The sequence below is a fragment of the Stegodyphus dumicola genome, chromosome 6 (genome assembly GCF_044657685.1).
Source record: "Stegodyphus dumicola isolate Sdum_Otavi_A_Nest chromosome 6, ASM4465768v1".
Lineage (NCBI taxonomy): Eukaryota > Metazoa > Arthropoda > Arachnida > Araneae > Eresidae > Stegodyphus > Stegodyphus dumicola.
This window is the reverse complement of record NC_140773.1, coordinates 40,745,565-40,766,526: the sequence shown is the minus strand read 5'-3', so window position 1 is coordinate 40,766,526 and position 20,962 is coordinate 40,745,565. Positions and strand designations below refer to the sequence as shown.

The following is a 20,962-nucleotide window of genomic DNA, read 5'->3' as shown; positions in this document are numbered from 1 at the left end:
GCTGAATATCTGAGATTATTACTTAATTCTTTTTTTTTTCGGTGATTGATACCTTGAGGTATCGCTCTCAGTGTAGGCGAATATTGTCTTTGCTGGGTGCGTTTTGCACAGACCATTTCATGTTAGATATTCATTAATGGATTCCACTTGGCATATTTCAGTGCCCATGTCCATTAGCTTTTTTATGATCTTTACTATAGCCTTGCTGTGATAGTTGTGCTTAATTAGGAACCTTCAAAAGGCCTGCTCGTTGTTCTGCGGGTACGGAAAGTGCATTCCTTCTGTAAGCGGGCACTGATACAAATAGTGTTTTGCTGTGCCCAATTCACCACAGCTGCATTGTTCTGAGTTTGATATTCCAAATCTCGCAAAGTAAGCGGGAAAGGGCCCATGCCCTGTAATATAGTATACCATTTGCGGCCGTGTCATTATGAATTCAGAGTCTACTTTGGGTAGCAGTGCATGGGCTCGGCGGTCGGTGTCCGCATTGTCCCACGCCGTCTGCCATAGTAAGTGAGCTGCATCTCTCAATTTCCGTTTGAGGTAGGACACTTTCAGAAAATCCTCTTCCAAACAGTAATTGAAAAAATCATTACCTATGGATGCGCTGTATGGGCGTCACCAATGCAAGGTCGGAAAATCAAGTACTTAAACATGATTAAAAGACCATTTGCACTACTGATTACTAGGGCCTATCGTACAACTTCTACGGATGCCTTAAATGTGCTTGCCGGACTACTTCCTTTACACATTAGAATTGAAGAAGAGGCAGCTAGGCAAACATTGAAGCAATTACGTCAAATTACTCAATACAAAAATGAGATTTATAACCCCTCGGAATATGAAGGATCTCTAATTAATATTCAAATACATCCAGCCAAGAAAGGAATTGGAGTCCGCATACTGCACCAAAACGCAACAGATCCAGAAGTTAAAGTATGCCTATATACAGATGGATCGAAAATTGATAATGGCGTAGGAAGTGCATTTGTTGCAGTTGCTAACCAAAACATTCTACACACTTGGCAAGGGCACTTCCATGAAAATAATACTGTCTTCCAGAGCGAAATGTTGGCTATAAAAGAAGCATTAACTTACCTAGTAGAACAGTGTCATAATAGAGCTATCATATTTACTGACAGTTTATCCTCGATACATGCGATCAATAATCCCGATCACTCTTCTCCCATTGTAACTGCAATACAAAAGATATTAAGAGAAAACTACAATAGCCAATATTTCCTCAAATGGGTCAAAGCGCATGCAGGTCATGCATGGAATGAATTTGCTAATACTTTAGCAAAGCAAGCGGCTGAAAATCCTACAGAACACAATATAAGGCAGTATCATATATTCTGGCCAATGTCACACTTCAAAAAACATTCAGGCAGAAAGCAACTGACACATGGCAAAATGAATGGAATATCAGCAATACAGGACGAAGGACAGCTTATTTTATTCCAAAGGTGCATCTTGAACGCAATATAGGGAATTCACTGTTAGTCCGATTTGTCTCAGGGCATAGCCCGTTTCCACAGTACTTTGAAAGATTCAGAATTACAGAAACAGATAATTGTGTTTGTGGTAATATAGGCAGCTCGGATCATTATCTCACAGACTGCCCACTCACAGAGCAGCATCACGTTCATTTACCAGAGCTTAATAGACAAGCCTATTGTAAATTTATAATTAAACAAAAATATCTTGTGGAAAAAATAACAAAAATTATGGACAAACTATCTGCGTTAGGCACCGATCTTTGTCAAATAGCTTAGTAACACTGACTATGTTCATGTAATTATGTGCTTGAAAAGACACCTGCAAGTGAATACACTATCAATCAATACGTGAATATAATAATAAAAGTCATGCACATACCTTCTGCCTTAGGCTTGATCAGTGCCAAACTGTTCAAAATTGCTGAATATGTACTTACATGCTTGAGAATACATTTGTGAATTACTACATAACTATGTGTAATATTTATCAGAATTACTAGCAGTAGCAGTGCATAATTAGTATTGTAATGTATAATAATTGTATAATTGGTAATATAATTAGTATTGTAATGTATAATAATTGTATAATTGGTAATGTAATTAGTATTGTAATGTATAATAATTGTATAATTGGTAATGTTTCTATTATTCATCGTAACATACACTGTAAAGTCTATGTGTGTACTGCATAATTAGTATTATAATGTATTGAATTTGCATAATTCGTACTCTAATGTATAATTGGTAATGTATGAATTGTATAAATCAGTATCGTAATATATAGTGCATGCTGCAAAATTAGTTTTTAAATGTATTATAATTGAATCATTAGTATCGTAACGTTCGTACTCTAACTTGTAAAAGTAGCATGTTAAAAAAGCCCCTGTATGGCCATGTATTTATATTTTTCTCAGATATCAACAAACACTGGGACCCGGGCAGTTGGACGGCAGCGAACCCCATTGGCGGCTCTGGATAATGGCGAACGTGGTGCTGTATTGATTAACCATTAAGTTAAAGGGACAGTGCCCACGTCCTCCGTCACTTATCACTTATCACTTGAGGTAGGACACTGACTGCGGTATTTCTATATGTGCGGCCTCCATGTTTTGGGCGGCTTCCTTTGCCAATCTATCAGCTGTCTCATTGCCGGAGTTTCCGACATGAGCTCTCGTCCATTCTAATGTTATTCTCATTTCTTGGTTTCGACGTAAGTTTTCCTGTATACTCTCTATGATTGGGGAGCTGTGGGCGGGATTGAGGACAGCATGCAGGGTTGATTGACTGTCCGTAATGACACGACTGCAGGGGCGTTCCCGATGTATAATATCTTGTATTGCGTTACTGATGGCAGTGGCCTCGCTTTGGAATACGCTGTTCTGCGCTGTTAGGTGCCCCTTCCATAGATTGACAATATTATCGCCTTGGAATGCCACATATACGCAGCCAACCCTTTCACCGATCTTGGAGCCGTCTGTATAGTAAGTATATGCGGCTTTAGTGGATCTTAGATTCTGCCGAAAGTTGACGTGTACTCCAGTGCCATGCTGCGCGGGATGAGTGTCAAGGCGATTGAGGGACTGCTCTATTTCGTCTGCCGTAAATGTTTCCTCACCGTATTGTACTACCTGCCCCAGCTGTCTGATGGATTGATATACTGCTTCCTTCTCGACACTAATGTGTAGAGGTAGCAGGCCTGCCAAGGACTGTCAGCGCATTGGTTGGCGACGTTCTAAATGCCCTCGTTATGTTTAACAGGAATGGCCTTTGAAGGCTCTGCAGGTGCTTCACCTTTCTGCCTTGCATCGGTAAGGCCCAGACAGCTGCACCATACGTCATGATCTTTTCTGTGACAATTGAGTATAATATCTTAAGTATGTGAGGGTTGATTCCCCAACGATAACCCTTCATCATTTTAAGCTGCTGTGCTATGCTGGCGGTGCGTTTTTTTAACGAGAGCACATGCGGCATCCAGGTGAGCTTATCATCAAATATAATTCCTAGATATTTTAGTTCTCGCTTGATGGCGAGACGCTGGCCGTTGAGCGTGATGCGTGGCTGTCGCGCAAGTGTGCCTCCCTTTTTCGGTATTAATAACACCTGTGATTTTTCTTCCGCTATCTGCAGTTTGAGTTCGGCACACCTCGCTTGGAAAAGGTCGCATGATTCTTGACAATTACGTTGTAACTGTTCTCTCGTGTGGCCCTGTACCAATAATGCCGTGTCATCAGCATATGCTATGATTTTTGTATGGCTTGGCCACTGCTCTGTTAAGATGCTATTAAACGTCAGATTCCATAAGAAGGGTCCCGCGCAGGGTCCCTGCGGGCACCCTCTTGTCTGCTTTTTGTGCAGGAAACCTTTGTTATGCGGCAGGATTAGCTGTCGTTCCGAGAGGTAATTTTCTAATGTCCGATAGATGTTGCGCGGACAGCGTGATTTCCTTAGGGCTCTCAGAATTGCCGGCCACCACAGCGTATCAAAGGCGCGTTTTAGGTCGACTGCGATAAACGTAGTGTGGTGTCCGGATAGCCTATTTTGCACAATGGTCTCTTTTACCTTCATAAGGGCATGAATGGTAGATTTGCCCGTGCGGAACACATATTGGTTCGCGCTCAGGTAATTACTGATGTGGAGGTGGTGCCTAAGCCTATCCATTAACAGTTTTTCATATGTTTTCCCTAATGCTGAGAGTAGACATATCGGTCTGTAGGCATTAGCCTGCTTCGGATCCTTGTTCTTTTTTAGGAAGATGACCTGGCCAATTTTGAAGCACTTGGGGAACGTGCCAGTATTCAGCAGCTTGTTAAACAGATCTTTGAACAAGGTGATGTTGGTTCTCACTATAACTTTAATGATACGGTAGTCTACCCCGTCCGGCCCAGGTGCTTTCTTTTGCGGCAGGCATCTTAGTACTTGTAATATCTCTTGGCTTGTAAAGTTGACATCCTCTGTCGTGTTTACCTCCGTGGTGTCTTGTCTGATTGTCTGGTGAGCCAATGTATCCTCTGAGGGATCGTCCTTTGCAAAAACTGTGCTAATGATTTCTGCTAACGTGGCTTCCGTTGGTTGTTCCGTATGATCCGAGACAGGTAGAAGATGCAAAGAAGCTGGTTTGAAAAGTTTGCTAGTGGCAATTTTATGATGAATGCCGTAAACTTCTGTGTTGTCTGTGCAAAATCTTCTCCAGTTGTCTAGCTTGGCTTGCACGATCATGCGTTTGTACCTTGCTCTCTCTCGCTGGAAAGTAATGAGAGTGAAAAGATGCGAAATTTCGGTAAGGATAAAAAATTCTTCACAGAATCGAAATGCAAAAGATGCATCGGCCGTGAATCGAAACCGGGCCGCTCGCGTGGCAGGCGAGCATTCTACCACTGAACCACCGATGCGTCGGCAAAAGTTGCAAAATCTCGCTAACCATTAAAAATTCTTCACAGAATCGAAATGCAAAACATGCATCGGCCGGGAATCGAACCCGGGCCGCCCGCGTGCCAGGCGAGCATTCTACCACTGAACCACCGATGCGTGGACGAAAGCTGCAAAATCTCGATAACCATTAAAAATTCTTCACAGAATCGAAATGCAAAAGATGCATCCGCCGTGAATCGAACCCGGGCCGCCCGCGTGGCAGGCGAGCATTCTACCACTGAACCACCGATGCGTCGGCGAAAGTTGCAAAATCTCGCTAACCATTAAAAATTCTTCACAGAATCGAAATGCAAAAGATGCATCGGCCGGGAATCGAACCCGGGCCGCCCGCGTGGCAGGCGAGCATTCTACCACTGAACCACCGATGCGTCGGCGAAAGTTGCAAAATCTCGCTAACCATTAAAAATTCTTCACAGAATCGAAATGCAAAAGATGCATCGGCCGGGAATCGAACCCGGGCCGCCCGCGTGGCAGGCGAACATTCTACCACTGAACCACCGATGCGTCGGAGAAAAGATGCAAAATCTCGCTAACCATTAAAAATTCTTCACAGAATCGAAATGCAAAACATGCATCGGCCGGGAATCGAACCCGGGCCGCCCGCGTGGCAGGCGAGCATTCTACCACTGAACCACCGATGCGTCGGCGAAAGTTGCAAAATCTCGCTAACCATTAAAAATTCTTCACATAATCGAAATGCAAAAGATGCATCGGCCGGGAATCGAACCCGGGCCGCCCGCGTGGCAGGCGAGCATTCTACCACTGAACCACCGATGCGTCGGAGAAAAGATGCAAAATCTCGCTAACCATTAAAAATTCTTCACAGAATCGAAATGCAAAACATGCATCGGCCGGGAATCGAACCCAGGCCGCCCGCGTGGCAGGCGAGCATTCTACCACTGAACCACCGATGCGTGGACGAAAGCTGCAAAATCTCGATAACCATTAAAAATTCTTCACAGAATCGAAATGCAAAACATGCATCGGCCGGGAATCGAACCCGTGTCGCCCGCGTGGCAGGCGAGCATTCTACCACTGAACCACCGATGCGTCGGCGAAATATGCAAAATCTCGCTAACCATTAAAAATTCTTCACAGAATCGAAATGCAAAAGATGCATCGGCCGGGAATCGAACCCGGGCCGCCCGCGTGGCAGGCGAGCATTCTACCACTGAACCACCGATGCGTCGGCGAAATTTGCAAAATCTCGCTAACCATTAAAAATTCTTCACAGAATCGAAATGCAAAAGATGCATCGGCCGGGAATCGAACCCGGGCCGCCCGCGTGGCAGGCGAGTATTCTACCACTGAACCACCGATGCGTCCGAGAAAAGATGCAAAATCTCGCTAACCATTAAAAATTCTTCACAGAATCGAAATGCAAAACATGCATCGGCCGGGAATCGAACCCGGGCCGCCCACGTGGCAGGCGAGCATTCTACCACTGAACCACCGATGCGTGGACGAAAGCTGCAAAATCTCGATAACCATTAAAAATTCTTCACAGAATCGAAATGCAAAACATGCATCGGCCGGGAATCGAACCCGTGTCGCCCGCGTGGCAGGCGAGCATTCTACCACTGAACCACCGATGCGTCGGCGAAATATGCAAAATCTCGCTAACCATTAAAAATTCTTCACAGAATCGAAATGCAAAAGATGCATCGGCCGGGAATCGAACCCGGGCCGCCCGCGTGGCAGGCGAGCATTCTACCACTGAACCACCGATGCGTCGGGGAAAGTTGCAAAATCTCGCTAACCATTAAAAATTCTTCACAGAATCGAAATGCAAAAGATGCATCGGCCGGGAATCGAACCCGGGCCGCCCGCGTGGCAGGCGAGCATTCTACCACTGAACCACCGATGCGTCGGCGAAAGTTGCAAAATCTCGCTAACCATTAAAAATTCTTCACAGAATCGAAATGCAAAAGATGCATCGGCCGGGAATCGAACCCGGGCCGCCCGCGTGGCAGGCGAGCATTCTACCACTGAACCACCGATGCGTCGGAGAAAAGATGCAAAATCTCGCTAACCATTAAAAATTCTTCACAGAATCGAAATGCAAAACATGCATCGGCCGGGAATCGAACCCGGGCCGCCCACGTGGCAGGCGAGCATTCTACCACTGAACCACCGATGCGTGGACGAAAGCTGCAAAATCTCGATAACCATTAAAAATTCTTCACAGAATCGAAATGCAAAACATGCATCGGCCGGGAATCGAACCCGTGTCGCCCGCGTGGCAGGTGAGCATTCTACCACTGAACCACCGATGCGTCGGCGAAATATGCAAAATCTCGCTAACCATTAAAAATTCTTCACAGAATCGAAATGCAAAAGATGCATCGGTCGGGAATCGAACCCGGGCCGCCCGCGTGGCAGGCGAGCATTCTACCACTGAACCACCGATGCGTCGGCGAAAGTTGCAAAATCTCGCTAACCATTAAAAATTCTTCACAGAATCGAAATGCAAAAGATGCATCGGCCGGGAATCGAACCCGGGCCGCCCGCGTGGCAGGCGAGCATTCTACCACTGAACCACCGATGCGTCGGCGAAAGTTGCAAAATCTCGCTAACCATTAAAAATTCTTCACAGAATCGAAATGCAAAAGATGCATCGGCCGGGAATGGAACCCGGCCCGCCCGCGTGGCAGGCGAGCATTCTACCACTGAACCACCGATGCGTCGGCGAAAGTTGCAAAATCTCGCTAACCATTAAAAATTCTTCACAGAATCGAAATGCAAAAGATGCATCGGCCGGGAATCGAACCCGGGCCGCCCGCGTGGCAGGCGAGCATTCTACCACTGAACCACCGATGCGTCGGCGAAAGTTGCAAAATCTCGCTAACCATTAAAAATTCTTCACAGAATCGAAATGCAAAAGATGCATCGGCCGGGAATCGAACCCGGGCCGCCCGCGTGGCAGGCGAGCATTCTACCACTGAACCACCGATGCGTCGGCGAAAGTTGCAAAATCTCGCTAACCATTAAAAATTCTTCACAGAATCGAAATGCAAAAGATGCATCGGCCGGGAATCGAACCCGGGCCGCCCACGTGGCAGGCGAGCATTCTACCACTGAACCACCGATGCGTGGACGAAAGCTGCAAAATCTCGATAACCATTAAAAATTCTTCACAGAATCGAAATGCAAAACATGCATCGGCCGGGAATCGAACCCGTGTCGCCCGCGTGGCAGGTGAGCATTCTACCACTGAACCACCGATGCGTCGGCGAAATATGCAAAATCTCGCTAACCATTAAAAATTCTTCACAGAATCGAAATGCAAAAGATGCATCGGCCGGGAATCGAACCCGGGCCGCCCGCGTGGCAGGCGAGCATTCTACCACTGAACCACCGATGCGTCGGCGAAAGTTGCAAAATCTCGCTAACCATTAAAAATTCTTCACAGAATCGAAATGCAAAAGATGCATCGGCCGGGAATCGAACCCGGGCCGCCCGCGTGGCAGGCGAGCATTCTACCACTGAACCACCGATGCGTGGACGAAAGCTGCAAAATCTCGATAACCATTAAAAATTCTTCATAGAATCGAAATGCAAAACATGCATCGGCCGGGAATCGAACCCGTGTCGCCCGCGTGGCAGGCGAGCATTCTACCACTGAACCACCGATGCGTCGGCGAAATATGCAAAATCTCGCTAACCATTAAAAATTCTTCACAGAATCGAAATGCAAAAGATGCATCGGCCGGGAATCGAACCCGGGCCGCCCGCGTGGCAGGCGAGCATTCTACCACTGAACCACCGATGCGTCGGAGAAAAGATGCAAAATCTCGCTAACCATTAAAAATTCTTCACAGAATCGAAATGCAAAACATGCATCGGCCGGGAATCGAACCCGGGCCGCCCACGTGGCAGGCGAGCATTCTACCACTGAACCACCGATGCGTGGACGAAAGCTGCAAAATCTCGATAACCATTAAAAATTCTTCACAGAATCGAAATGCAAAAGATGCATCGGCCGGGAATCGAACCCGTGTCGCCCGCGTGGCAGGTGAGCATTCTACCACTGAACCACCGATGCGTCGGCGAAATATGCAAAATCTCGCTAACCATTAAAAATTCTTCACAGAATCGAAATGCAAAAGATGCATCGGCCGGGAATCGAACCCGGGCCGCCCGCGTGGCAGGCGAGCATTCTACCACTGAACCACCGATGCGTCGGCGAAAGTTGCAAAATCTCGCTAACCATTAAAAATTCTTCACAGAATCGAAATGCAAAAGATGCATCGGCCGGGAATCGAACCCGGGCCGCCCGCGTGGCAGGCGAGCATTCTACCACTGAACCACCGATGCGTCGGCGAAAGTTGCAAAATCTCGCTAACCATTAAAAATTCTTCACAGAATCGAAATGCAAAACATGCATCGGCCGGGAATCGAACCCGGGCCGCCCACGTGGCAGGCGAGCATTCTACCACTGAACCACCGATGCGTGGACGAAAGCTGCAAAATCTCGATAACCATTAAAAATTCTTCACAGAATCGAAATGCAAAACATGCATCGGCCGGGAATCGAACCCGTGTCGCCCGCGTGGCAGGTGAGCATTCTACCACTGAACCACCGATGCGTCGGCGAAATATGCAAAATCTCGCTAACCATTAAAAATTCTTCACAGAATCGAAATGCAAAAGATGCATCGGCCGGGAATCGAACCCGGGCCGCCCGCGTGGCAGGCGAGCATTCTACCACTGAACCACCGATGCGTCGGCGAAAGTTGCAAAATCTCGCTAACCATTAAAAATTCTTCACAGAATCGAAATGCAAAAGATGCATCGGCCGGGAATCGAACCCGTGCCGCCCGCGTGGCAGGCGAGCATTCTACCACTGAACCACCGATGCGTCGGAGAAAAGATGCAAAATCTCGCTAACCATTAAAAATTCTTCACAGAATCGAAATGCAAAACATGCATCGGCCGGGAATCGAACCCGGGCCGCCCACGTGGCAGGCGAGCATTCTACCACTGAACCACCGATGCGTGGACGAAAGCTGCAAAATCTCGATAACCATTAAAAATTCTTCACAGAATCGAAATGCAAAAGATGCATCGGCCGGGAATCGAACCCGTGTCGCCCGCGTGGCAGGTGAGCATTCTACCACTGAACCACCGATGCGTCGGCGAAATATGCAAAATCTCGCTAACCATTAAAAATTCTTCACAGAATCGAAATGCAAAAGATGCATCGGCCGGGAATCGAACCCGGGCCGCCCGCGTGGCAGGCGAGCATTCTACCACTGAACCACCGATGCGTCGGAGAAAGTTGCAAAATCTCGCTAACCATTAAAAATTCTTCACAGAATCGAAATGCAAAAGATGCATCGGCCGGGAATCGAACCCGGGCCGCCCGCGTGGCAGGCGAGCATTCTACCACTGAACCACCGATGCGTCGGCGAAAGTTGCAAAATCTCGCTAACCATTAAAAATTCTTCACAGAATCGAAATGCAAAAGATGCATCGGCCGGGAATCGAACCCGTGTCGCCCGCGTGGCAGGTGAGCATTCTACCACTGAACCACCGATGCGTCGGCGAAATATGCAAAATCTCGCTAACCATTAAAAATTCTTCACAGAATCGAAATGCAAAAGATGCATCGGCCGGGAATCGAACCCGGGCCGCCCGCGTGGCAGGCGAGCATTCTACCACTGAACCACCGATGCGTCGGCGAAAGTTGCAAAATCTCGCTAACCATTAAAAATTCTTCACAGAATCGAAATGCAAAAGATGCATCGGCCGGGAATCGAACCCGGGCCGCCCGCGTGGCAGGCGAGCATTCTACCACTGAACCACCGATGCGTGGACGAAAGCTGCAAAATCTCGATAACCATTAAAAATTCTTCATAGAATCGAAATGCAAAACATGCATCGGCCGGGAATCGAACCCGTGTCGCCCGCGTGGCAGGCGAGCATTCTACCACTGAACCACCGATGCGTCGGCGAAATATGCAAAATCTCGCTAACCATTAAAAATTCTTCACAGAATCGAAATGCAAAACATGCATCGGCCGGGAATCGAACCCGGGCCGCCCGCGTGGCAGGCGAGCATTCTACCACTGAACCACCGATGCGTCGGAGAAAAGATGCAAAATCTCGCTAACCATTAAAAATTCTTCACAGAATCGAAATGCAAAACATGCATCGGCCGGGAATCGAACCCGGGCCGCCCACGTGGCAGGCGAGCATTCTACCACTGAACCACCGATGCGTGGACGAAAGCTGCAAAATCTCGATAACCATTAAAAATTCTTCACAGAATCGAAATGCAAAAGATGCATCGGCCGGGAATCGAACCCGTGTCGCCCGCGTGGCAGGTGAGCATTCTACCACTGAACCACCGATGCGTCGGCGAAAGTTGCAAAATCTCGCTAACCATTAAAAATTCTTCACAGAATCGAAATGCAAAAGATGCATCGGCCGGGAATCGAACCCGGGCCGCCCGCGTGGCAGGCGAGCATTCTACCACTGAACCACCGATGCGTCGGCGAAAGTTGCAAAATCTCGCTAACCATTAAAAATTCTTCACAGAATCGAAATGCAAAAGATGCATCGGCCGGGAATCGAACCCGGGCCGCCCGCGTGGCAGGCGAGCATTCTACCACTGAACCACCGATGCGTCGGCGAAAGTTGCAAAATCTCGCTAACCATTAAAAATTCTTCACAGAATCGAAATGCAAAACATGCATCGGCCGGGAATCGAACCCGGGCCGCCCACGTGGCAGGCGAGCATTCTACCACTGAACCACCGATGCGTGGACGAAAGCTGCAAAATCTCGATAACCATTAAAAATTCTTCACAGAATCGAAATGCAAAACATGCATCGGCCGGGAATCGAACCCGTGTCGCCCGCGTGGCAGGTGAGCATTCTACCACTGAACCACCGATGCGTCGGCGAAATATGCAAAATCTCGCTAACCATTAAAAATTCTTCACAGAATCGAAATGCAAAAGATGCATCGGCCGGGAATCGAACCCGGGCCGCCCGCGTGGCAGGCGAGCATTCTACCACTGAACCACCGATGCGTCGGCGAAAGTTGCAAAATCTCGCTAACCATTAAAAATTCTTCACAGAATCGAAATGCAAAAGATGCATCGGCCGGGAATCGAACCCGTGCCGCCCGCGTGGCAGGCGAGCATTCTACCACTGAACCACCGATGCGTCGGAGAAAAGATGCAAAATCTCGCTAACCATTAAAAATTCTTCACAGAATCGAAATGCAAAACATGCATCGGCCGGGAATCGAACCCGGGCCGCCCACGTGGCAGGCGAGCATTCTACCACTGAACCACCGATGCGTGGACGAAAGCTGCAAAATCTCGATAACCATTAAAAATTCTTCACAGAATCGAAATGCAAAAGATGCATCGGCCGGGAATCGAACCCGTGTCGCCCGCGTGGCAGGTGAGCATTCTACCACTGAACCACCGATGCGTCGGCGAAATATGCAAAATCTCGCTAACCATTAAAAATTCTTCACAGAATCGAAATGCAAAAGATGCATCGGCCGGGAATCGAACCCGGGCCGCCCGCGTGGCAGGCGAGCATTCTACCACTGAACCACCGATGCGTCGGAGAAAGTTGCAAAATCTCGCTAACCATTAAAAATTCTTCACAGAATCGAAATGCAAAAGATGCATCGGCCGGGAATCGAACCCGGGCCGCCCGCGTGGCAGGCGAGCATTCTACCACTGAACCATCGATGCGTCGGCGAAAGTTGCAAAATCTCGCTAACCATTAAAAATTCTTCACAGAATCGAAATGCAAAAGATGCATCGGCCGGGAATCGAACCCGGGCCGCCCGCGTGGCAGGCGAGCATTCTACCACTGAACCACCGATGCGTGGACGAAAGCTGCAAAATCTCGATAACCATTAAAAATTCTTCATAGAATCGAAATGCAAAACATGCATCGGCCGGGAATCGAACCCGTGTCGCCCGCGTGGCAGGCGAGCATTCTACCACTGAACCACCGATGCGTCGGCGAAATATGCAAAATCTCGCTAACCATTAAAAATTCTTCACAGAATCGAAATGCAAAAGATGCATCGGCCGGGAATCGAACCCGGGCCGCCCGCGTGGCAGGCGAGCATTCTACCACTGAACCACCGATGCGTCGGAGAAAAGATGCAAAATCTCGCTAACCATTAAAAATTCTTCACAGAATCGAAATGCAAAACATGCATCGGCCGGGAATCGAACCCGGGCCGCCCACGTGGCAGGCGAGCATTCTACCACTGAACCACCGATGCGTGGACGAAAGCTGCAAAATCTCGATAACCATTAAAAATTCTTCACAGAATCGAAATGCAAAAGATGCATCGGCCGGGAATCGAACCCGTGTCGCCCGCGTGGCAGGTGAGCATTCTACCACTGAACCACCGATGCGTCGGCGAAATATGCAAAATCTCGCTAACCATTAAAAATTCTTCACAGAATCGAAATGCAAAAGATGCATCGGCCGGGAATCGAACCCGGGCCGCCCGCGTGGCAGGCGAGCATTCTACCACTGAACCACCGATGCGTCGGCGAAAGTTGCAAAATCTCGCTAACCATTAAAAATTCTTCACAGAATCGAAATGCAAAAGATGCATCGGCCGGGAATCGAACCCGGGCCGCCCGCGTGGCAGGCGAGCATTCTACCACTGAACCACCGATGCGTCGGCGAAATATGCAAAATCTCGCTAACCATTAAAAATTCTTCACAGAATCGAAATGCAAAAGATGCATCGGCCGGGAATCGAACCCGGGCCGCCCGCGTGGCAGGCGAGCATTCTACCACTGAACCACCGATGCGTGGACGAAAGCTGCAAAATCTCGATAACCATTAAAAATTCTTCATAGAATCGAAATGCAAAACATGCATCGGCCGGGAATCGAACCCGTGTCGCCCGCGTGGCAGGCGAGCATTCTACCACTGAACCACCGATGCGTCGGCGAAATATGCAAAATCTCGCTAACCATTAAAAATTCTTCACAGAATCGAAATGCAAAAGATGCATCGGCCGGGAATCGAACCCGGGCCGCCCGCGTGGCAGGCGAGCATTCTACCACTGAACCACCGATGCGTCGGAGAAAAGATGCAAAATCTCGCTAACCATTAAAAATTCTTCACAGAATCGAAATGCAAAAGATGCATCGGCCGGGAATCGAACCCGGGCCGTCCGCGTGGCAGGCGGGCATTCTATCACTGAACCACCGATACGTCGAAGTAAGGATGCGAAATTTCGCTAATGATTAAAAATTCTTCACAGAATCGAAATACAAAAGATGCAACGGCCAGTTGAAGAAGAATTCTAAACTTTAGTTAAGATTGGGATCGATTGCATTTTTAAATATTAAAAAAAATATTACTTCAATATAATATAATAAAAAAAATATTACTGTAATAGTCACTTCTGATTTCTCGTATGAGAGTAATGAAGACAAAACTCTATCGCTTAAGTTAAATCTATGTAAGTAATCGATCTAAGCAGACTGATGCCTTCATCGAGAACTTTCTGAAGTAAATCGTTTCATATATTTGTTACACACAGGTAAAATCACAAAAATCATGCGGATATCCCATTCACCCAGGTTTAAACCCGGATCGTATTACTAATTTTTTGTTGTTTTATTACTAGAGTAGTTTGGGAAAAGGAAAGAGAGATTTTGAATTCTATTGGTAATACAAAAACGGATTCTGTTTTGCTTTTAGTCGTTAAGGGAAAAACCAGTAACTTATTACTCGATGCTGAACATGTTTTAAAACTGGTGAATTTTCTCGAACAAGAACACAAGTTCGTCTAGATTTGTGGAGCACAAATTGTCCAACGCATATGATTCTAAGTCGAGAAACTGTGAAACATGATCCTGCTCTTACTGAAAATTGTATGAATCTTTCAACAGGTTACGGAGGACGGGGACGCCTGGTGTTTAACATAGGTAAACAGGCGTATGTCCCGCGCCCTCCACTATCTAGAAACATCAACTCCCTGGAGCCCCAGGAGGCTGCACCGGGAGTTCATTTGGATCTTAAATAAATTTGTTACATGGCCATACAGGGGCTATAACTGATGTAAGACATTGTGTGGGAACGTAGTACATATGTTATATATAAAAATTACAAACAGCCGTTACATAAAACACATTAATATACACATTAAAATTAATTAAAATATGACATGGAACACATAATGCACAAATTACACACACAAATAAATAAATAAACACAAAGAGGGGGGAAATATATCACATATAAACAAAGACTATTAAAAATTCAATATACATAATGCGCTGTGCATAATGCAATACGGGAATGCGTTTAAGTGATATGTAACAAAATGATATGCATATAGTACGGGTTACTTATGTTAAAGGTTGTGCAGTATGCAAGTACGTAGTTTATGCGAAATGCATAGTACAAAAGAGAAAATTAAATACATGCAGATTACATGGTGTACATAATACAGATTGCAAGTACATAATGCAGATAATACAGATAAACAACATACATACAGAATACATAGTACTTTGTGCGTACGACAATAGTGTTACATGATACGTGGGCTTACTTAAAACTAATTAATATATTATACATGATACATATCTTTTGGAGGTGCATAATGCGCAATACAAATAAACTACATACATACAAGATACATAGTGCACTGTGAGTAGGACAATACTGGTACATAATACTTAGGATTATTTAATACTGATTAATATACCATACACAATACTGATTGTTATGGAGATATTACGCTTAATTTGATATGCAGATAGTGATTGACATAGATTATGCACAAGTACATAATGCAGATTGTTAAACATAATACAGATCTTACATAATACATGATACAAGTCGCAGATACATTATAGTCACCTACACTGTGTGTGATACAGGTGCATACTTCATAATACAAATTGCGGGTTATGCGCATTACATAATACAGATTGTTATAGAATTAATATGCTTAATTTGAAATGCAGATATTGATTGACTTATATGGTATGTATACCGGATCAATTGCATGTACTACAAATTGGATATACGTTTGGGTCGCATATGTTGCAGTTGCAACTTGATATGCAATTGGTGCATTATACATAATACAGATTGCAAGTACATAATACAGGTACATAATGCATACAAGTATGTAGTACAGATTATACATAGAACAGAGTACAATTTATACACAATATATTACAGGCACCTGAATCACACACAGTACAGGTACATATTGCATAATATAGATTGCAGATTGTACATAAAATACAGATTGCAAGTACATAATACTGGTACATAATGCATACAGGTACTAGTACAGATTATGCATAAAACATAATACAAATTGCAGATTATACACAATACATTACGGGCATTTGAATTACACACAATGCAGTAGATATTACATAATATAGATTGCAGATTGTACATAAAATATAGTATATAAAATACAGATTGCAGTACATAATACAGGTATTACTGGTACATAGTACAGATACATAATACATAATGCAGGTTGCAGATTATACACTGTACATAATGCAGATTGTCGTACATATTACAGTTTAGACATAATACTTAATATAGTTTGCAGATTATACACAATACATTATAGGCAATTGAATTACATATAGTACAGGTACATAATACAAATTGGAGATTATACATAATACTTAATACAGATTGTGGTGGAATTATTTTGCTTAATTTGACATGTAGATAGTAGTTAACACATATGATACGTGTATTTCATCTAATGCATGTACTTCAGATTGTACATTTGAGTCACATATGTTGCAGTTGCAAAGAGATTTGCAATATGAGACGCGATTGGTACAAAATACATAATACGGATTTCAAGTACATAATGCATGTATATAAGGCGTACTGGTACATCATACATGTACGTAATACGTAGTGCAGGTTGCTTATTATACACGACACGTAATGCAGATTGTTGTACATAATACAGATTATACATAATACAGTTCGCAGATTATACATAATACATTACAGGCACTTGAATTACGCATAGTTCTGGTACGTAATACATATTACTGATTGGAGATTATATATATAATACTTAATACAGATTGTTATAGAATCTTTCAACATTAGATTAAGAGTTGAATCTTATCAAAGGCTTATTATTATCCATGAAAACATTGATTCAGATGAGCAGCGAGTAGCAGTTGAAACAGCTGACGGAAGACGGGGATGCTGATGTCTGAGAAAGGTCAGCAGGTATTTATTCCACGTCTTCCACTACCTGGAGACACTAACACCTCCCATGAGGTCACTAAGGACGCTTTATCGAGAATATATTAACAGCAAATTTATACCTAAGTATAGCATATTGTATACAATAAATTTTTATTTTTTACCAGAGCAATGCGCATTGTTATACGTGTGATAAAAGGTGTATATACAATTTATACAATACATAACATAAATAATCATAGGATTTCATTTAAAGTTCTTTGGACAGTTCATCAGCACTTGTTCTGTTGTAATTATCATTTCTGAACTTTATGGATATTCTATTTGACAAATACTCATAGCTAAACTAGTGTTAACTGTATTGCAAATGTTTTTAATTGATGCACGGTTTTTGATAATAAATTTCTTAAAATAGTTCATATTTGAGGACGGTTGACATAATGAATGGCAACTATAAGTGCACAGTAAAAGGGGTAATATTCAGTTGAGCCTTCTAATCCGCAGACGCAGGTACAAGAGAGACGCAAAAACAATGAAAGTAGTTAGAAATAAGGGCCATGTGCCGAAATGGCTATGTGTCTGTTTATACTGACTTCAGGAATGAAACCATAAGTACTTCTTCCAGTTCTTCCTAAATCCCATTCTTTTTACCATTGCTTTATTGCCTTTTCATGTAGATTTCATTTTAGATAATCTTACCTATAAGACTGCATGAGCTTTGACCCATCTGAGAAGTAAGAAACTTATTATATATTATAAAATATATTGGATATTTACTATTAAAATGCTTTACACAGGTAGGACGAATGAATGTTGGAGCATTAAGAGGTATTCGATTTTTCTTCTTCCCGCTGGTTATGCCCGCATTGCTTCTGCATAAAGTGCTATTTTTTCAGCTACTGTGGTGTATATGATTTTTTGAATATGTGGTTACTGTAGATGGCTTCTTGGAACTGACGTATTACAAAAGCTATTGCACTTATTTTGAGTCGAAGGGTACAAATATTGCAATTAAAGTAGTCTTACTGTCGGTGTAGATAAGTTGGATTGTCTGATGCTACCTTAATTACACATTGAATGGCTGTTATAACAGATAATGCTTCAGCTTAAAAAACGCCATTCTGCTGTTTGTGATGACCTACCCAGCTATAAAGCTCGCGTTCGCCCTCTAATTGTAAAAAAGCACTGCAAACTCCTTCAGTAGTTTTGAAGCCATCTGTAAGAATAAGAACAGCTGAATTTGCATAATAATAATTAGGATGTGTGTTCCTGGTCCTTTTAGACCCGGATGTATCTGTAAGATCTTTACAGATCATTAACGTTGTATTGAACTGTACGTGATATTGTTGAAGGTAATATCTTAGTTAAATGGTTCTGGAATACACAGCCTCCTGGAATACACACACAGAATAAATGGTTCTGGAATGCAGAATTCAGCTCTCATGTGAAGTGGTATCAGTCCTGTTAAAACTATTGTTGCGTTAGTCGCAGCTATTCGACATGCTTTACACAGGTTCAGGACGAATGAATGTTGGAGCATTAAGAGGTATTCGATTTTTTTCTTCCCGCTGGTTATGCCCGCACTGCTTCTGCATAAAGTGCTATTTTTTCAGCTACTGTGGTGTATATGATTTTTTGAATATGTGGTTACTGTAGTTGGCTTCTTGGAACTGACGTATTACAAAAGCTATTGGACTTATTTTGAGTCGAAGGGTACAAATATTGGGGATCCAGGTAAGTCCATTCTATTTAAGACCGAGATATTTTAATTGTTTCGTAAGTTATTGTTTCTCTAAGAGTTTAACACTGGGGTTTGTTGGATTGGTACCTAGTCTTTGTACCTTTTCTTTGATTTAGAAGAATAACATTAAAATCTGTGATGTTGTGAAATATTATCAAAAGGCCATATGCATATATATTGGTCTTTGGGGGAATTCATTCCGGTTGGAGAAATTAAAAGCATAGGATAAATATTTGTTATGCACGAAAATTAATTGCCTAAATTTAAAACTATCAATCATTCTAAAATATCTCACATAACTTAATATTGATGAGAAAAGTATCCAAACTTTTTTCTTTCTTTTCTATCAGGATTTCAATACAGGAGTATTGGGGATGCCTAAGAAGTACACTGATAATTGCGGACATGAAGACAATGCCAACTGTATGTCTCTTTTGTCTTTCCAACTCTTGGTGCTTATGATAGTCAAGCCTTTTCCAAAGTTTGCGAAGGATGTCATTTGGCCGTAAGTCCAAAAACATTATTATATGTTCTTATGAATAAACTGATAATGCCGAATGTTACTTCAGATATTATCACTCATTTCTAACTGAACTTTTAAGTTGACTTGCGTTTGGCGTTAGATACATTTTATATTAATTTTTTGCAAAAGACGCTCTTAAAGTAAATTGGATGAGCTTTCAAGGTTCGGCATTTCCTTTGATTTTTTTTAGCTTCAATCTTTTGAGAAAAGAATCCTTGATCATCAGAGAATGCAGTTTTACTTATCGAAAGATATTATGTTTGCGAATTTAGAAAGTGAGGAAAGCTAATGCTGAGTTTTCAAGTGAATCTTATAGTAACCGATGGAGAAGTAGATCTAGATCGAAACGCTTTTCAGATCTCATTACTTTACTAATCTGTTTATATTTATATTTTTAAATTATTTCATTTGAAACAGGTCCACATTTTCTTTAAATTCGTATGGAACCAATAAATAGAATTATTTCCATTGAATTCAAAGTTTTTGTTCTAATAATATAAAATGCATTCTTAAGCACACAAGTTATTGCTTTTAGCCTTAAACAAAGTACCAGCTGCTGAGTTTACCAATAACGTGCAGTTTTTCATTTCGTTCTATTAAAGTTGTAGAGTTATTAGTTTCTTTTTTCTTTTTTTTTTAATTTTTTTTTTAAAGCAGAAGATTTGAAAAATTTACAATGCCCTCGCCAGTATCTGTCAAATACGCGTAGAGTATGCTTTCAGTTACACCACGAAGGTATGCGGAAAGGAAGGAGAAAATACGTTATAAAGTAATTTATATTTTAAACTCATATTTAGATTACAAGTATAGGTTGTCATTGCGACAACTTACCGCATCCATATAATATTTATAATTTCATAAGCGATTTAGTTTCATAGAAGGACCGGAGTTCCAGTTCGAAAGGTTATAATAAAAACTTTTTGCTCACACTTCTGTTAATTTTTTTAAATTCTATTTAGAACAAACTAGTACATTTTCTTGCCATTCAACATAGAAACATGAGGTTTTATTTTAACTATAGTGCGGGCCTCAGAAAGAAACAAAAACATTTTCATATTTAATGATGTATTTAAAATATGAGTAAGCACATAAAACTCTTATCCAATACTGTAGGTCTTTTTAAAAATAGAATTAACATAAAGAAATCCTGCTAGTAGGAGAATACCTATTATTTCTTTCCCGACACTTGGCATTCTTTTGCTACAACTAGATTTCAGATATCTGGAGACAAGCTGGCGATTTTTAGAAGTCAAATGAATGCTTGCTAACTTGGATCTCACTGGGGACTTGTTCTCTTTCGTTAGTGAAAAAACCCGTTCACACTGCTACATACTACCGAATATGTATATCACGTACAAAATTTGGGGCTTTTTGGAAACCACGCGGACAAGTATGTGTTAATTTCAGGAATAGACTTCACTGAATTTCTGCTTTTGAGTTAAGTCGTGCTGAATTTCTATTATTCCATCAGTAAAGGTTTGGGATTTTCTCAGCGTCGGCTAAAATATTTCTGTAAAGAGACCATCTCAAGAGTAATTTTTAGCATCCG

General features: G+C 43.2%; 1 protein-coding gene and 65 non-coding genes across 67 annotated transcripts in view; 1 reads left to right on the top strand and 65 right to left on the bottom strand.

Annotated features, from left to right (window-relative positions):
• Window positions 1-20,962, top strand: part of LOC118202083 (anoctamin-4-like) — a 123,908-nt gene that overhangs the window by 87,727 nt on the left and 15,219 nt on the right. For both annotated transcript variants that reach the window (XM_085818251.1, XM_085818252.1), the window contains exon 12: window positions 19,241-19,395. In XM_085818251.1, coding sequence (XP_085674377.1) covers window positions 19,241-19,395 — 155 coding nt within the window. The remainder of the gene's footprint in view (window positions 1-19,240; window positions 19,396-20,962) is intronic.
• On the bottom strand, window positions 4,818-4,888 carry TRNAG-GCC (transfer RNA glycine (anticodon GCC)). The gene has a single exon. It is a non-coding gene; the product is annotated as a tRNA-Gly (tRNA).
• Window positions 4,954-5,024, bottom strand: TRNAA-GGC (transfer RNA alanine (anticodon GGC)). The gene has a single exon. It is a non-coding gene; the product is annotated as a tRNA-Ala (tRNA).
• TRNAG-GCC (transfer RNA glycine (anticodon GCC)) lies at window positions 5,090-5,160 on the bottom strand. Its single transcript has one exon. It is a non-coding gene; the product is annotated as a tRNA-Gly (tRNA).
• On the bottom strand, window positions 5,226-5,296 carry TRNAG-GCC (transfer RNA glycine (anticodon GCC)). Its single transcript has one exon. It is a non-coding gene; the product is annotated as a tRNA-Gly (tRNA).
• Window positions 5,362-5,432, bottom strand: TRNAG-GCC (transfer RNA glycine (anticodon GCC)). The gene has a single exon. It is a non-coding gene; the product is annotated as a tRNA-Gly (tRNA).
• Window positions 5,499-5,569, bottom strand: TRNAG-GCC (transfer RNA glycine (anticodon GCC)). The gene has a single exon. It is a non-coding gene; the product is annotated as a tRNA-Gly (tRNA).
• On the bottom strand, window positions 5,635-5,705 carry TRNAG-GCC (transfer RNA glycine (anticodon GCC)). The gene has a single exon. It is a non-coding gene; the product is annotated as a tRNA-Gly (tRNA).
• On the bottom strand, window positions 5,772-5,842 carry TRNAG-GCC (transfer RNA glycine (anticodon GCC)). The gene has a single exon. It is a non-coding gene; the product is annotated as a tRNA-Gly (tRNA).
• TRNAG-GCC (transfer RNA glycine (anticodon GCC)) lies at window positions 5,908-5,978 on the bottom strand. Its single transcript has one exon. It is a non-coding gene; the product is annotated as a tRNA-Gly (tRNA).
• Window positions 6,044-6,114, bottom strand: TRNAG-GCC (transfer RNA glycine (anticodon GCC)). Its single transcript has one exon. It is a non-coding gene; the product is annotated as a tRNA-Gly (tRNA).
• Window positions 6,180-6,250, bottom strand: TRNAG-GCC (transfer RNA glycine (anticodon GCC)). The gene has a single exon. It is a non-coding gene; the product is annotated as a tRNA-Gly (tRNA).
• Window positions 6,317-6,387, bottom strand: TRNAG-GCC (transfer RNA glycine (anticodon GCC)). Its single transcript has one exon. It is a non-coding gene; the product is annotated as a tRNA-Gly (tRNA).
• On the bottom strand, window positions 6,453-6,523 carry TRNAG-GCC (transfer RNA glycine (anticodon GCC)). The gene has a single exon. It is a non-coding gene; the product is annotated as a tRNA-Gly (tRNA).
• On the bottom strand, window positions 6,589-6,659 carry TRNAG-GCC (transfer RNA glycine (anticodon GCC)). Its single transcript has one exon. It is a non-coding gene; the product is annotated as a tRNA-Gly (tRNA).
• TRNAG-GCC (transfer RNA glycine (anticodon GCC)) lies at window positions 6,725-6,795 on the bottom strand. The gene has a single exon. It is a non-coding gene; the product is annotated as a tRNA-Gly (tRNA).
• Window positions 6,861-6,931, bottom strand: TRNAG-GCC (transfer RNA glycine (anticodon GCC)). The gene has a single exon. It is a non-coding gene; the product is annotated as a tRNA-Gly (tRNA).
• Window positions 6,998-7,068, bottom strand: TRNAG-GCC (transfer RNA glycine (anticodon GCC)). Its single transcript has one exon. It is a non-coding gene; the product is annotated as a tRNA-Gly (tRNA).
• Window positions 7,134-7,204, bottom strand: TRNAG-GCC (transfer RNA glycine (anticodon GCC)). Its single transcript has one exon. It is a non-coding gene; the product is annotated as a tRNA-Gly (tRNA).
• TRNAG-GCC (transfer RNA glycine (anticodon GCC)) lies at window positions 7,270-7,340 on the bottom strand. Its single transcript has one exon. It is a non-coding gene; the product is annotated as a tRNA-Gly (tRNA).
• Window positions 7,406-7,476, bottom strand: TRNAG-GCC (transfer RNA glycine (anticodon GCC)). The gene has a single exon. It is a non-coding gene; the product is annotated as a tRNA-Gly (tRNA).
• On the bottom strand, window positions 7,542-7,612 carry TRNAG-GCC (transfer RNA glycine (anticodon GCC)). The gene has a single exon. It is a non-coding gene; the product is annotated as a tRNA-Gly (tRNA).
• Window positions 7,678-7,748, bottom strand: TRNAG-GCC (transfer RNA glycine (anticodon GCC)). The gene has a single exon. It is a non-coding gene; the product is annotated as a tRNA-Gly (tRNA).
• TRNAG-GCC (transfer RNA glycine (anticodon GCC)) lies at window positions 7,814-7,884 on the bottom strand. Its single transcript has one exon. It is a non-coding gene; the product is annotated as a tRNA-Gly (tRNA).
• On the bottom strand, window positions 7,950-8,020 carry TRNAG-GCC (transfer RNA glycine (anticodon GCC)). The gene has a single exon. It is a non-coding gene; the product is annotated as a tRNA-Gly (tRNA).
• On the bottom strand, window positions 8,086-8,156 carry TRNAG-GCC (transfer RNA glycine (anticodon GCC)). Its single transcript has one exon. It is a non-coding gene; the product is annotated as a tRNA-Gly (tRNA).
• On the bottom strand, window positions 8,222-8,292 carry TRNAG-GCC (transfer RNA glycine (anticodon GCC)). The gene has a single exon. It is a non-coding gene; the product is annotated as a tRNA-Gly (tRNA).
• Window positions 8,358-8,428, bottom strand: TRNAG-GCC (transfer RNA glycine (anticodon GCC)). Its single transcript has one exon. It is a non-coding gene; the product is annotated as a tRNA-Gly (tRNA).
• Window positions 8,494-8,564, bottom strand: TRNAG-GCC (transfer RNA glycine (anticodon GCC)). The gene has a single exon. It is a non-coding gene; the product is annotated as a tRNA-Gly (tRNA).
• TRNAG-GCC (transfer RNA glycine (anticodon GCC)) lies at window positions 8,630-8,700 on the bottom strand. The gene has a single exon. It is a non-coding gene; the product is annotated as a tRNA-Gly (tRNA).
• On the bottom strand, window positions 8,767-8,837 carry TRNAG-GCC (transfer RNA glycine (anticodon GCC)). Its single transcript has one exon. It is a non-coding gene; the product is annotated as a tRNA-Gly (tRNA).
• Window positions 8,903-8,973, bottom strand: TRNAG-GCC (transfer RNA glycine (anticodon GCC)). The gene has a single exon. It is a non-coding gene; the product is annotated as a tRNA-Gly (tRNA).
• TRNAG-GCC (transfer RNA glycine (anticodon GCC)) lies at window positions 9,039-9,109 on the bottom strand. The gene has a single exon. It is a non-coding gene; the product is annotated as a tRNA-Gly (tRNA).
• On the bottom strand, window positions 9,175-9,245 carry TRNAG-GCC (transfer RNA glycine (anticodon GCC)). The gene has a single exon. It is a non-coding gene; the product is annotated as a tRNA-Gly (tRNA).
• TRNAG-GCC (transfer RNA glycine (anticodon GCC)) lies at window positions 9,311-9,381 on the bottom strand. The gene has a single exon. It is a non-coding gene; the product is annotated as a tRNA-Gly (tRNA).
• On the bottom strand, window positions 9,447-9,517 carry TRNAG-GCC (transfer RNA glycine (anticodon GCC)). The gene has a single exon. It is a non-coding gene; the product is annotated as a tRNA-Gly (tRNA).
• On the bottom strand, window positions 9,583-9,653 carry TRNAG-GCC (transfer RNA glycine (anticodon GCC)). Its single transcript has one exon. It is a non-coding gene; the product is annotated as a tRNA-Gly (tRNA).
• TRNAG-GCC (transfer RNA glycine (anticodon GCC)) lies at window positions 9,719-9,789 on the bottom strand. Its single transcript has one exon. It is a non-coding gene; the product is annotated as a tRNA-Gly (tRNA).
• TRNAG-GCC (transfer RNA glycine (anticodon GCC)) lies at window positions 9,856-9,926 on the bottom strand. The gene has a single exon. It is a non-coding gene; the product is annotated as a tRNA-Gly (tRNA).
• On the bottom strand, window positions 9,992-10,062 carry TRNAG-GCC (transfer RNA glycine (anticodon GCC)). Its single transcript has one exon. It is a non-coding gene; the product is annotated as a tRNA-Gly (tRNA).
• On the bottom strand, window positions 10,128-10,198 carry TRNAG-GCC (transfer RNA glycine (anticodon GCC)). The gene has a single exon. It is a non-coding gene; the product is annotated as a tRNA-Gly (tRNA).
• TRNAG-GCC (transfer RNA glycine (anticodon GCC)) lies at window positions 10,264-10,334 on the bottom strand. Its single transcript has one exon. It is a non-coding gene; the product is annotated as a tRNA-Gly (tRNA).
• TRNAG-GCC (transfer RNA glycine (anticodon GCC)) lies at window positions 10,400-10,470 on the bottom strand. Its single transcript has one exon. It is a non-coding gene; the product is annotated as a tRNA-Gly (tRNA).
• Window positions 10,536-10,606, bottom strand: TRNAG-GCC (transfer RNA glycine (anticodon GCC)). Its single transcript has one exon. It is a non-coding gene; the product is annotated as a tRNA-Gly (tRNA).
• Window positions 10,672-10,742, bottom strand: TRNAG-GCC (transfer RNA glycine (anticodon GCC)). Its single transcript has one exon. It is a non-coding gene; the product is annotated as a tRNA-Gly (tRNA).
• TRNAG-GCC (transfer RNA glycine (anticodon GCC)) lies at window positions 10,808-10,878 on the bottom strand. The gene has a single exon. It is a non-coding gene; the product is annotated as a tRNA-Gly (tRNA).
• On the bottom strand, window positions 10,944-11,014 carry TRNAG-GCC (transfer RNA glycine (anticodon GCC)). The gene has a single exon. It is a non-coding gene; the product is annotated as a tRNA-Gly (tRNA).
• Window positions 11,081-11,151, bottom strand: TRNAG-GCC (transfer RNA glycine (anticodon GCC)). Its single transcript has one exon. It is a non-coding gene; the product is annotated as a tRNA-Gly (tRNA).
• Window positions 11,353-11,423, bottom strand: TRNAG-GCC (transfer RNA glycine (anticodon GCC)). Its single transcript has one exon. It is a non-coding gene; the product is annotated as a tRNA-Gly (tRNA).
• On the bottom strand, window positions 11,489-11,559 carry TRNAG-GCC (transfer RNA glycine (anticodon GCC)). Its single transcript has one exon. It is a non-coding gene; the product is annotated as a tRNA-Gly (tRNA).
• On the bottom strand, window positions 11,625-11,695 carry TRNAG-GCC (transfer RNA glycine (anticodon GCC)). The gene has a single exon. It is a non-coding gene; the product is annotated as a tRNA-Gly (tRNA).
• TRNAG-GCC (transfer RNA glycine (anticodon GCC)) lies at window positions 11,897-11,967 on the bottom strand. The gene has a single exon. It is a non-coding gene; the product is annotated as a tRNA-Gly (tRNA).
• Window positions 12,033-12,103, bottom strand: TRNAG-GCC (transfer RNA glycine (anticodon GCC)). Its single transcript has one exon. It is a non-coding gene; the product is annotated as a tRNA-Gly (tRNA).
• Window positions 12,170-12,240, bottom strand: TRNAG-GCC (transfer RNA glycine (anticodon GCC)). Its single transcript has one exon. It is a non-coding gene; the product is annotated as a tRNA-Gly (tRNA).
• Window positions 12,442-12,512, bottom strand: TRNAG-GCC (transfer RNA alanine (anticodon UGC)). The gene has a single exon. It is a non-coding gene; the product is annotated as a tRNA-Gly (tRNA).
• On the bottom strand, window positions 12,578-12,648 carry TRNAG-GCC (transfer RNA glycine (anticodon GCC)). Its single transcript has one exon. It is a non-coding gene; the product is annotated as a tRNA-Gly (tRNA).
• On the bottom strand, window positions 12,714-12,784 carry TRNAG-GCC (transfer RNA glycine (anticodon GCC)). Its single transcript has one exon. It is a non-coding gene; the product is annotated as a tRNA-Gly (tRNA).
• TRNAG-GCC (transfer RNA glycine (anticodon GCC)) lies at window positions 12,850-12,920 on the bottom strand. Its single transcript has one exon. It is a non-coding gene; the product is annotated as a tRNA-Gly (tRNA).
• TRNAG-GCC (transfer RNA glycine (anticodon GCC)) lies at window positions 12,986-13,056 on the bottom strand. Its single transcript has one exon. It is a non-coding gene; the product is annotated as a tRNA-Gly (tRNA).
• On the bottom strand, window positions 13,123-13,193 carry TRNAG-GCC (transfer RNA glycine (anticodon GCC)). The gene has a single exon. It is a non-coding gene; the product is annotated as a tRNA-Gly (tRNA).
• TRNAG-GCC (transfer RNA glycine (anticodon GCC)) lies at window positions 13,395-13,465 on the bottom strand. Its single transcript has one exon. It is a non-coding gene; the product is annotated as a tRNA-Gly (tRNA).
• Window positions 13,531-13,601, bottom strand: TRNAG-GCC (transfer RNA glycine (anticodon GCC)). The gene has a single exon. It is a non-coding gene; the product is annotated as a tRNA-Gly (tRNA).
• TRNAG-GCC (transfer RNA glycine (anticodon GCC)) lies at window positions 13,667-13,737 on the bottom strand. Its single transcript has one exon. It is a non-coding gene; the product is annotated as a tRNA-Gly (tRNA).
• TRNAG-GCC (transfer RNA glycine (anticodon GCC)) lies at window positions 13,803-13,873 on the bottom strand. The gene has a single exon. It is a non-coding gene; the product is annotated as a tRNA-Gly (tRNA).
• Window positions 13,939-14,009, bottom strand: TRNAG-GCC (transfer RNA glycine (anticodon GCC)). The gene has a single exon. It is a non-coding gene; the product is annotated as a tRNA-Gly (tRNA).
• On the bottom strand, window positions 14,076-14,146 carry TRNAG-GCC (transfer RNA glycine (anticodon GCC)). The gene has a single exon. It is a non-coding gene; the product is annotated as a tRNA-Gly (tRNA).